This window comes from Cynara cardunculus, unplaced genomic scaffold (genome assembly GCF_001531365.2).
Source record: "Cynara cardunculus var. scolymus isolate 2C unplaced genomic scaffold, CcrdV1 Un_Scaffold_6455, whole genome shotgun sequence".
Lineage (NCBI taxonomy): Eukaryota > Viridiplantae > Streptophyta > Magnoliopsida > Asterales > Asteraceae > Cynara > Cynara cardunculus.
The window spans coordinates 8,688-20,906 of record NW_020202973.1 but is presented as its reverse complement, the minus strand read 5'-3'; the positions used below and the strand labels follow the sequence as shown (position 1 = coordinate 20,906).

The 12,219-nt window shown below is 34.0% G+C and overlaps 1 protein-coding gene across 1 annotated transcript; it reads right to left on the bottom strand.

Annotated features, from left to right (window-relative positions):
* Positions 1-272: 272 nt before the first annotated feature.
* LOC112504669 (ras-related protein RABH1e-like) lies at positions 273-7,658 on the bottom strand. Its single transcript, XM_025108617.1, has 6 exons — positions 7,308-7,658; positions 5,551-5,621; positions 5,051-5,139; positions 3,253-3,364; positions 1,640-1,730; positions 273-598 (listed from the first exon to the last, which is right to left on the bottom strand). Exons 1-6 carry the CDS (start codon positions 7,422-7,424, stop codon positions 455-457), a joined length of 624 nt encoding a protein of 207 aa, XP_024964385.1. The 5' UTR covers positions 7,425-7,658; the 3' UTR covers positions 273-454.
* Between the last annotated feature and the right edge of the window lie 4,561 nt (positions 7,659-12,219).

Sequence of the window (12,219 nt, the reverse complement as noted above, 5' to 3'; positions counted from 1 at the left end):
AAATCAAAAGGTGAGCTTGAATGGTTTATGTCAAACACCAATCTCTAATCTTCTTTGAGTAAATTACCTTTCTAACCCTTGTGTTTGATATTTTATACCAAAATAAAACATGACCATTATGTTAAACTTTGCAGGGTTAACGCAACCGACAATAAGATTTTAAGCAAAGGTTAACGGTTCGAGTCCGACAAAGCCACTAGAAACTTTCCTGATTGTTCTCCAAGGCCCTAGGAGTAGTTTCACGCAAACTGGTCCAGACAACCACGGTTATAAAAAAAATATGTTTGATTTTAACTTCAAAAGACACCATCATACATGGCAAATTTTGAGTAAGAATGTTCTTGTTCTGAAGTAGAGGGTTTTCAGGATATTTTCCAACTACAACGGTTGTTTTGATACAAAATGTTAGAACAAAATGGTTACATTCCCTCGAATGGAAACTCTATGTGAAGATCTAACATGCACACCCTCCGCCTTGTTGATCCGATTGAGACGTATTACTGGAAGATTTCAAATTCACATCAACCATGTCTTCCTGTTTTGTTGACGAAAGATTGTCCATTCCTGGCAAGGCTGCAGCGATCTTGCGAAATAAAGGCTGCAATTTTCAATTTTTTTTATGTGTGTTATCAAGGAAGAAATGACACAAGCCATACATGGAGTCCACCAACTATTCCATCACATTTTACGTAACTTTTTGGATGTATATATAATAGAAGTCACAAACGCTCCTTTATCGCAGGTGAGGTTTGACCTCCATAGAGGTTAAGATCTATTGGTAACTTGGGTGCCAATGACCCTCAAGTAATTTGATCATAATGAGTCATTTGGTTAAATGTATTCTGGCACGCTTTTTTACATCCATGACCTTCAAGTTTGAAAATAACACTTTTTAGGAGCCGTTTATCAAACACTTACCCGGTAAGTGCTTACTTACCCGGTAAGTGCTTACTGATAAAATTTAACACTATTATGTACTTACCGGGTAAGATTTTAGTCCACTAAAACGACATAGTATACAACAATTTACCCGATAAGCGTTTACCGTGGTAAAGAGTCGTCGTTCTCACTTACCGGGTAAGACTCTTGATCCTTGTCTCGCTCTTACCGGGTAAGATTCTTGGTCCTTACTATATTCATCCAATGACGTAATGTTACTTGGTAAGCTTTTACTCGGGTAAGCGTTTGGTAAACGGCCCCTAAGTAGAAGAATGCTAGTTTCATACACAACAATGACTACAGACCTATCAGAAGATCATGGTTTTAGAAAAAACACTCCTCAGGAGGTCATTTAGCTGAATAACCCTTTGATGATGTCAATGATCCGAAATAGGAAAGGACCAACTATCATGTCAAATCAAGTAATTGAATGATAGATTTGATCAGGTGAATGTTTTATTTGCACTCCGTCCCCAAAAAGTAAAGAGAATGCAACATTTTTCATTTTTAGTTGTCCAAACAACACGCTTCTCTCTTTTAAAAAGACTCCAACCCGAAATTAAGTATTTATATGTTGCAAATACCGATAATTGTGGTCAATAATTCCAATTTTGATTCATTAATGATATTTAGGTATATTTGATTACTATGTGTCAAGTTAAACGTCTTGTGTTTGAGTAATGATTAAAACACTCTATACCTTGATGTTGAATCCAGCTTTCGCACTTGTTTCTATGAACATTACTCCGAGTTCACGAGCCTTGCCATCTCCTTCTTCGATTGAAACCTGCCTGTGCCATCACCAAAAACTAAGCACCATCAAGACAAATGGAAGGCCATGCAGTGCTATTATTCTATCAGGAAGAAATTATAACTCACTCCCAAAAGCTAGCTCAAAGATGAGGGTGCCCAAACCACATATATACATATATCAATCTTGACAACGTGTAAGACAAATATACATAATTACCCTCCATCACAAGTCACACATAGCATGCAAACCAAGATCCAAACAAAAAAATGCAACTAATATCGCCTGCAAAAGTCTATTCTGATACCATAATAAATGAGTTGGCGCTCCCAAAGCTAGCTCAAAGGATATATACCAGTCTTGACAACCTGGCGAAATATTACTTCAATAGAAACAAGTAGAACTACTCACCATTGATGATACCAAGTACATTCAACTTAAAAAAATAGGAGACCTCACTCCACCATGATTCAGGGCTTTGCAAGGACTGCGGACATTTCCTTAGAAGTAACCTCCAAGCTAAAAACTTTTATCAAACTCAACAACCTCTAAAGAAATAGATTTGAGGTCGAGTCAATTGCAAAGTAAATAATCTAAGGCCATCCACACAGGGTTTGCAAAACCCTTTCAAAATGAATTGCAAATGGCCACCTCATCATAATTTTATCTGACACTTGCAAATTTTGCAATTGTTATTGCAATGCCACATAGACCCAAACAAACTTTTTTAATATATAAAATTAATTACTCTTATTCAATATATATATATATATATATATATATATATTATTTTTAAATAAAATATAAATACAATCATAATAAATATGTTTAATTAATATAGTTAAATTAATTTAAACATTAAATTTTATCATCACCTAAAATTAAAATTATACATATTAAAACATATAATATTGATAAAGTTACATATAATCTAAGGTATATATAATCTAAGCTATAAAATTACATATAAAACATGTTATTAAATTAAAAAATAATTAGAATGTATATATAAATAATTTATAAAATAGTTAATAAATGTTGTAGTGGGGACCACTTTTGAAAGTGTAGGTGAATTGCARGTRTGTRGRWGRTAATTGCAAAAGCTGATGTGTCACAATTGAAAGTGTAAATGGATTGCAGGGATGTGGATGGTCTAAGTCTCACAATTTTCTCATAGAGATATAAAATCCTGTGATTAATTGGTATTTTCTATTTTTGATCTTGGAGAAATTGATATTTTAACCTGGTAGAATGTCTAACTGGAATTTTGCTTATAGTGTCTATTCTCTCACTAAACCTCCAACTCTTCAAAGAGAAGAGTACCCTAAATGGAAGATCTGTATGATAAATTTCTTCGAAGGAATGGACATGAATCACATTAAGAGAATGTATAACCTGAAAGTCTGTTCCACCGTATTATTGGCCAAGACAAGTTTAACCCAGAATAATGAGGCTTGCAAACTAATAACGTGTCACATAGAGGAGTAGGGCAATAAGGATCATATGTGTCATGAGAATTGGCATCTTAGAGGAGTAAGAGCTGATGAAACTGTTATTCTCACCTTTTATCAACAAGATCAGTTTTATTCCCAACTAGGACTATAATGACATCGCTGCCACGTTCTGTACGCACTTCTTCTATCCATTTTGCAGTGTTCAAGAATGACTGTCGATCTGAAAGTAACGAACTAGAAATTTGTTAAAACAGTATCAAATGAATATCTTTTGCATTCTATATGAACAAAGTGCACCATGTATAGCAGCATGCTCATGGCAACGATAACAGACAGAATGTGAACTTCTGAGTTTTTAAGTAATGTTACGAGGCCGTTTACGATGGTCCAATAAACTTTGCTGAAGAATGTCCCATTTTGCAACTGAGAGAAGTGAACTTGGTTGGGTAATTCCAAACAGGTTACAAGTATTTCTTTTGAAGCCCAATTCACTGGTAAAAGAGCTTCTGGTTTTCAGTAACGTTCGTGTTGATGTGATTGGCATTAGTCAAAATTCAAATTTCTGAGTCGTTTTCTGATTTTGCAAATATGGTAGATGTTTCTAACCACCGAGTAACTTTCCACAGCTATAGCTGACACCCAGTCCAGTAACAAAAAGTGTAAGGGGACATCTACTTTGCATTTCATTCCGAACATTGTCTAGTGGAAGGTACAAGGTAAACTAGCTTGAGGTAAAATAAAATTGTTCTCACAATGGATATATCAACAAAAGACCAGCTCCTCTCTACTTTCCACTAAACCTGGCCATCCCTTCCCCATGCTTCAAATTGTACTTCACTGTAGATAACATGTTGTGGATGAACTTTATCAGGCTGCTTTTCTTCCCACGGCATTTTCATTTCTCTATTGTCTATTGTATAGGTTTGGTCATCTCTCCAGACAGAAAGGGAAAAGCGCAATGACAAATTACCAAAGGCATGCAGTCGAGGGGCTTTGGTGTCTCGTTGTGCTACATTAGGTGATTTTAAGTGGGGAAAATTCTGATTGAGGTTGAGGGTGAGGGTGAGGGTGAGGGTGAGGCTATCTCGTCTTTTGAGGATTGATGAAGTAACTAAAATAGATGAGTGAAAAGAGTGGGAGGCAATCCTATTGGCACCTACGGTGACGTGAGGATCATGGACGAGATTTATTTGATCTGAACATGTTGAGATGGTTGTATAGATGCTCTTCTGAGAATCATATAGGAACAACAAAAGAAGTGTGACGGCCTAAGGTTCTCTGCCACTGATAGAGGAGTAGTTGCGCGCATGATAGAGGAGGTGGATGCAAGAGAATGAAGAGGGAATGTTTCAGTTCATTCTTCGTAGAGATATATTTGCCCCCCTCAATCTTAAAAATTACCCATTTTACCTTGTATTTTCCACCTCAGTAATAATGGCGGGTTAAAATAACAGATAGATGCCAGTGTAGTCATTCCATTAGATTAGTTGTTGGTTAACAGGATTGGTGACACTATTAACAATAATCATAGGTACTTGAATGTTACAAATAGAAGCAGAATGACCAATTTCTTAAAACTAGGAAACCACCATGATAAAAATACGAGTTCTGCCTAGAAATTATTATCATGGACAGATTATTTGAAACAAGTTGCGGTCTTCACAAAACAGCCTCTCTACCCCTCAAGGTAGAGGTAAGGTCCGCGTACATCTTACCCTTCCCAGACCATACTCCCTGAGGGACTCACTAGGTTTGTTTGGTTTGGTTTTTAGATTATTTGAAACAATTTATGAGAGAGAAGAACCTCAATGAAAAACAGAGTAAAAGGTGAAGCACTTGCAAATTAACGGGCAACTACAACAGGGAAAAGATAAGATCGTATCTTCCTAAGGTAGGTGCCACTTACTGGCAACATCATAGACAATCACTGCAACTGATGAATCTCTTATATAGCTCGGAATGAGACTCCTAAACCTCTCCTGCCCGGCAGTATCCCTGAGATGTTATGTGAGAAAATGTCAGAAGTAAAATATTGCTTTCATTGTTAACAAACCACCTGAAATAATATTTTATATTAAGCATTAAAAAATACATATACCGGAACCTTGGAAATGTCTCCATATCCTACAGCTTATAGCATCTTCTAAACTAAACTTGTTATTGCCTCACTGCGATCAACGCTATAAAACCTAACCTACTCATCCTTTTGATTCACTTGATTTTTTCCGACTCCAACAAATAGATTAACACATTATCTGTCATACTACTAAATGTGCTAGCAACTTATAGATGATGTCTCAAACATCTATGAAATCCACATATAGCACATAATTGGCTGTTAATATATTACTTCTTTTCAGGGTCAATCGGAAAAGAAAACAAGCCATAACTAATACAGAAACCTACCAAAGCTGTAACCGAACTGTTCTATCTTCAAGGTACATTGTTTTGGACAAGAAATCGATGCCGATGGTAGCCTGCAATATATCCAACAGAACAGCCAAGCAAGAACAACCAGATTTTAAACATCACTCTAAAAGAAAACAGCTTATGAATCAAGTATTACATAGAATAAGGATAAGGGGACAAAATGCATAACCACCTAGAGAGGGAGCAGGCAGAGCACAGAAATGATTAAATATAACATTACAGAAACAACAGCGATGATAATAGTCCTTTCATTGTTGATCACTTTTTATCTGTGCAAGATGAAAGAAGAAATGGGAACACAGAAAAAGAAAATTTAAAGGGCTATAAGTGACAATTCACCAGCAGTGATAATGTCATGCATTGTTCCTTGTTTAATTTCTATATTTATTTGCATTAAATTTTCTTTGATTCCACTTCCTGTAATGTATCAGTGATCCTGATGTAGAGCAATACAAAGATGGCCAGCAAACAATTTTATACGAATTTCGAGGAAAAAGATCCACATTGGTGGACCTGGTAGGCCATCCCAAGCTGCTGTTGGTGCATGGTGCGCCCAAAAAATTCTGCAAATGCCCAGCAACATGGAGGTGTATTACCAAAGGGTCATTGAGCAAAAGAAGTTCTCCACTGAATTTTGAGCTCTTCACTGATCTATTACACGAAATTTCTGTTGTACCATGCTACCAGCTCAACTATAGGAAACTTTTAACCCTCAGGAAGTGAAGAACTAGTGAACCTCTAACTATACAAGAGTGGGTAGTGTATCACTTCCTCAAAATGGTCATCACTATTATGTATTTTGGTGGAGGACTGGATTGAGCATATATCTAACCTTCAGCATTTCATGCTACAAATTGTTTGCATTCATATATGAACACTTTCAAGTCTTTTTCTGACAAGATGATATATACCAAAGAAGGCAAGCTAAAGGATGGTACAACTGAAACTTCCAATTCACTTTGCTTGCTATATGCATAAGTAATTTTGAGGACGAATAGCATTCAATGTTTATTCTGTGGCAAAAGCAAGAAATACCCTCAAAGCCTGATGATCCTAAGAAGAAACACGACCACCAAGGCACAATGATATCTTTTCATCTTAAAATGGAAAGTTGTTGTTCCAACTGGAAGGGGCTCACTTTATCCTCGATTCTATGATAGGTTGTCTATAGGAGGTCAACATTCTTTAAATAATTATATGATACTGCTGCGTACCACACCCATTGCTCATGGTACATGCTCAAGATGCAAGGTTTGAATTCAGAGGAGCTGTTGAGCAATTTATATCAATCAAGTCAACTTTCTCCTCAACAGTTCTACATCTTTCTGTTATTTCTCAATTAATGAAGCTGTCCAAGATTCACAAGACCGACAAGATTTCCAGCGTATTGTCCATCAACAATAAAGATGCTTAAGCACCCCAATTTCTCTTCACATATAAAGAAACGTACACAGCCACAACCACTGAGAACGAAAACAACGGCATATAGCCTGCGGGTATCTGTCTGTTCTATCCAGGGTCAGTTTGCGTCTTCTTGATCAAAATAATTAAGGGGATACGATTCAATACACTAAAGAAAACAATCGAATCCGCACTATAATTCCGGCATTCTAATGTCAATCAGAATGAAGAATCGCACACAAATAGCCTTGTTCAATATCAATATCCCCTATTTTCAAATCAGATTACTACAACAATGATCAAAATCATAAAGAGAAGCCCGCAAAATTAACCTGATATGTGGTATCGAATTTGTCATACATGAATCTCGTAATAATGCTGGTTTTTCCGACGGATTGATCTCCCAAAAATACCAATTTGTATTTGGCAAGAGGTGACACCACCGCCATTTTCTTCAAAAATCTTTCTCGAAGATCAGATCTGAATCTGTGTTTGTAAATTTTGGGAAAATGCAGAGAGAGAAGACAGAAAAATCGGAGAGGAAGAGACGACGGGAAAGACCGGATTTAATATATACGAGCAGGAGATGAAACCGCCAACGCCACCATGACCGCAAGCTCCAAGCTTTCTTCTGCTCCCCGTCACAGGTCAAAGTTCACTTTTGTTCCATAACGTTTAATTTCGACATTTTTCGTCAATAGACTTTATTTTAATAGATTTGTTAATAATGTATAACACCTTGCAATGATTTTCATCTTTTATTCCAAGGATTGTTATCTTTTTTTTTCCTTAAGATCAGTTAAATGAAGGATATTATGATATTTTATCTATATTATATTATAAAATATTTGACAAAAAAAATTAAAAACCACTTTTTATGCGTAAAGTATTGTGTATTAATGCATATTACTTAAAACTCAAGATTGCAAGTAGATTGTACGTAAGTACAATTTATTAAAACTCCATATTTGAATTCGTGTAACTAACTGCAGATAAACATAATCAAATACATGATAAACATCTCATTTTAAATATAAAAATCTAAAATATAATTAGAATAATTATTGAGTTCTAACAGAATACTTAATTATTATCTTTATAAAAAAAATTAAAGAAATTACATAAAAAATGAGAACTTTTAAATAGTTGATTTTGATATTAACATTGATATATTTTTTTCCAAATTTTTATGATATTTTCAAATTTATATTTATTCAAAAATAAAATCATTATTGTTTTCTTAAAAATACATAAAATCTATTATAACATCGACAGAGACAAATAATAAAATAGACCATTAAAATCGAGATGTGTCTCGCTGCATTGCACGAATACTGTTCTAGTGATATTTTAAAATACTATAAGAATAATTGCATAATATAGTGAGATACATCTCGATTTTAATGTTTTGTTTTATTATTATTTTATTCAGTTGATGTTATAATACAGTTTATGTGGTTTTGAGAAAAGCGATAATGCTTTTATTTTTGAATAAAATATAAATATGTAGATATCATAAAAAATTAAAAAAATAAATATTGATATTTGTGAATCCCAAATGTTCAATCAAATTAATAACAATCAAGAACAGAATATGAATATTAGAGAGAATTTCACCAAAAGTATATGTATTCAAATTCTTAGAAGATTACAAAATGATTTCAACTAACTACAAATTACAAGGAAAGACTATTTATATCTACAAAGCATTAAAGAGAAAATTTACAAATGGAGAAACATTTTACAACAATTAAGCACGGTTTAAATCCAAGATTCTCCCCCTTTGGATTCAAGCACGAGACATCGTAAATTTAGATCTTCTAAAGCCCAAGTTTGTCTCATACCTCCTCAGCGCATTCCGATATTGCAATTTTTTATCAAGTAGCTTGAGAGAACTTATCAGCAAGTACCTTTCTCTTGGACTTAACCTGTCACGTCTTGTTGCTTCGACATTGAAAGCCTTTTTACCTTCAAGCCCTCTTCTCACAATCTTGATAGTACCATCAGAGTATTTATTCAGTTCACTGAACCTCAAAATCTTTTAGTCCTTTCTGCACTTTCATAGACCACACCAAAATCTGGATCTTCAAGTATTAGGAACGGATAGCCTTCAATGTCTTCAAGCTCTTGGTTAGATCTCTTCAAATTCACAACCCTCTGATTGCTTTCAAAGCCCATTTGAACATCTATAACCGAAGATAGCTTGACATGACATTTTAGATAACGTTTTATAGTGTTGATCCTCTCTCTCAGTGATTTGATGATAATCCCTTTTATTCTATTCGAAGTATTTTCGTTTCTGTCTTTTCAGTTCCAGCGATCTTCATTGAGTCTATTCAGTGATCGCTCAAGAACTTGTATTGTAAAATTCAATCAGCGACAGCGATACTTCAAGAAGACAACACTCACACCAAAGAACCTTTAGCAAATGTCAAAGACTAAAACTGAAGATTAGAGATTGGCAAGCACGAGATCTGAAGCGGTACTCAGTGATTACAAGCCTGTCTACATATGTGTGAATACTGCCCAAGCCTCAGCAAATGTTGAAGAGACCTTCAGGTTATTCCAGCATTCAGCGATCAAATGAAGCTTGTGAAGCACGACAGTTGTTGTCTTGTCCTTATACACACAAAGGACAAACCCATACCCTTCCTAAATGTTAGTATGTGTAAAACCCAAAATTTTAAATATATAAAAAATATATATATATATATATTATACGAGTCTTTAAATATATAATTTTTATTTATTAAATTTATTTGAAGTGTTAAAATATTTATGTGATTAGTTGAAGGAATAATTATCAAAATCTTAAAATTAGAAATGACCAAAGTTGAAATAAAATGTTAATTTAGGGGTAAAAAGTGTAAGCCTTATTAAAATAGTGAAATCAGGGGATTGGTGGTAAATGTCAGAAAGTTCAGGGGAGCAAATGTCATCTTTTTCAAAGATGAGGGACCTGTTTTGCCAACAGTATAAGTCTGTTTGGAGAAAACGACCTATCAGCCAAAAACTCGCGATTTGGTCTGATTTCGTCAACTAATAAGCCAAAACTCTTGCATATAAATGTAGAGCACCGGCTTAAGATCATTTTGGTTCAAATAGCAAAGAAAATGAGCGAATATTGAGAGAGAAATCTAAGTTCGAAGTTCAGGTTAAAAATCTCGGTTTTCCACCGATTTTAGGTGAGGTTCTTAACTAAATCTCATGGTTTTTGTGTCTATGGTTTCGTTTTGAAGTATTCTATCAAACCCCAGTAGCCTCATATCTCAGATTTGGTTTTAATGGTTCGATTTTATATTTTTTTTAAGTTGTTGGGTTTAGTTATAAAAACAAAACTTTAAATGAATAAATGGAACTCATTTCTTGATGAAAATTTGTGTTCTTTATGTCAAAGTGTTGGTAAAAATATTACCAAGAGTTTGATGCAAAAAGAATGAAGAAAAAGGGTCAAGAAACGAGCCATTTTCATGCTCGAAAAGCTCAAAAACGAGCAGCCATGGCTGCAGACCTGCAGTTTTCGTCTTGGGCCGTTCTTATTGCTGGGCCACGAACCGGGTCGGCCTGACCCAAGACCCGCGTCCGTTACCCTTATTTAAAAATATAGTGATAAAGTTGTTGAAGGCGGGAATCGAACCCGTAACCTCAACTTGAAGTTGCAAGTGTTAACCAGTACGCTAAGTTTGATTTTGTTATATATAACGCATTTTTATTATTAATATGCACTGAATATTTAAGTTTCAGAAATTTGCGATTTACTCCCTAAAGTTTCATAAAGTTATTTTATAAAGCTAATTTTCCCATAATAACTTTATAAGGCTTTCATTAAATTTATTTGGAGTTTGTGAAACGCAAACTTTGATCTAGTTTCGATTATTTATCCCGTTTAGTTATCAAAATGACCCTACAATGTGGAAATCGGTATTTAAACGATACTTTACGTATTTGCTTCATAAATTACCGAAATGACCCTATGTCTTGGGGATTGGTTTATAAACTTCATTTTTATATTATTATTTTTATAAAATTACCAAAACGACCATATATTTGGAAATCGGTAATTTAGCATTACTTTATGTATTTGCTTTATAAAATTACCGAAATGACCCAATGTATTAGGAATTGGTATCTAAGTGTTATTTTAAATCTAATCTCTATAAAATTACCAAAATGACCCTACGATGTGGAAATTGGTATTTTAGCGATACTTTACGTATTTGCTTTATAAAATTACCGGAATGACCCTATATCTTGGAAATTGGTATCTATGCTTTATTTTGATTGTTACCCTTATGAAATTACCAAAACCACCTCACAATTAGGGAATCGGTATTTTAACAATACTTTGAGTATTGCTTAATAGAATTACCAAAATGCCCCTATGCTTGGGATTGGACTTTTAAACACCGTTTTAATATTCGACTTCTGAAATATACCAAGAATGTTCTAAATTAGGGAATTGGTTAAAGCTATACCTTTGGTATTCGGCTTTTTATGATTTACCAAAATGCTCCTAGACTTGGAAAATTGGTATTCTAAACATTATTTCGAGTATTARTTATGTTGAACTTTAAAGTTATGGAACGACCGTTATTTATACGTGTGTGACATGTTGTCACCTTTATTTACTTGCAAATCTTAAACGAGACGTTTTGGTCACAAAACATTATTCATGTTGCGAACTATTTAGTTTAGTTATTTTGATAGAATATTTATTATTCAATAAAATGTGAAGTATATTGCTTATTTTATAAAATGAACGAGCAACAATTAATATTTAATGACRTCACATTATTATTAATATTTCAAGAAAATATTGGAGTGAAACATGAGATATGATGTTATCGGGGGTTGATCAATAAAAGGAAAAGTCGTGTTAAGATTGTTAAGGAATAGTAATCAATTTAATTACGATTATTTAAGATGCTTAGGAATGGTATAAATTATCWTGTAGGTTGCCGTTTTTGAGAGAACGACCTATCAAACGTTAACGATTCAAGGTGAGTACATTATGCAATTTTTATGGGATATATACATGATTATTATAAAAGTATTTTATCCATGATATATGCATGATATGTTTATATGCATATGATGATAACTTGATTACATTGATGTGCATGATATTTAAATATATGCATGATATGAAAGGTGATGTTAATGAGAAAGATTATGATGACTTGTTATTATCAACATGATATTCAAGTATGTGTATAATGTGAAAAATGACGATGATGCATATGT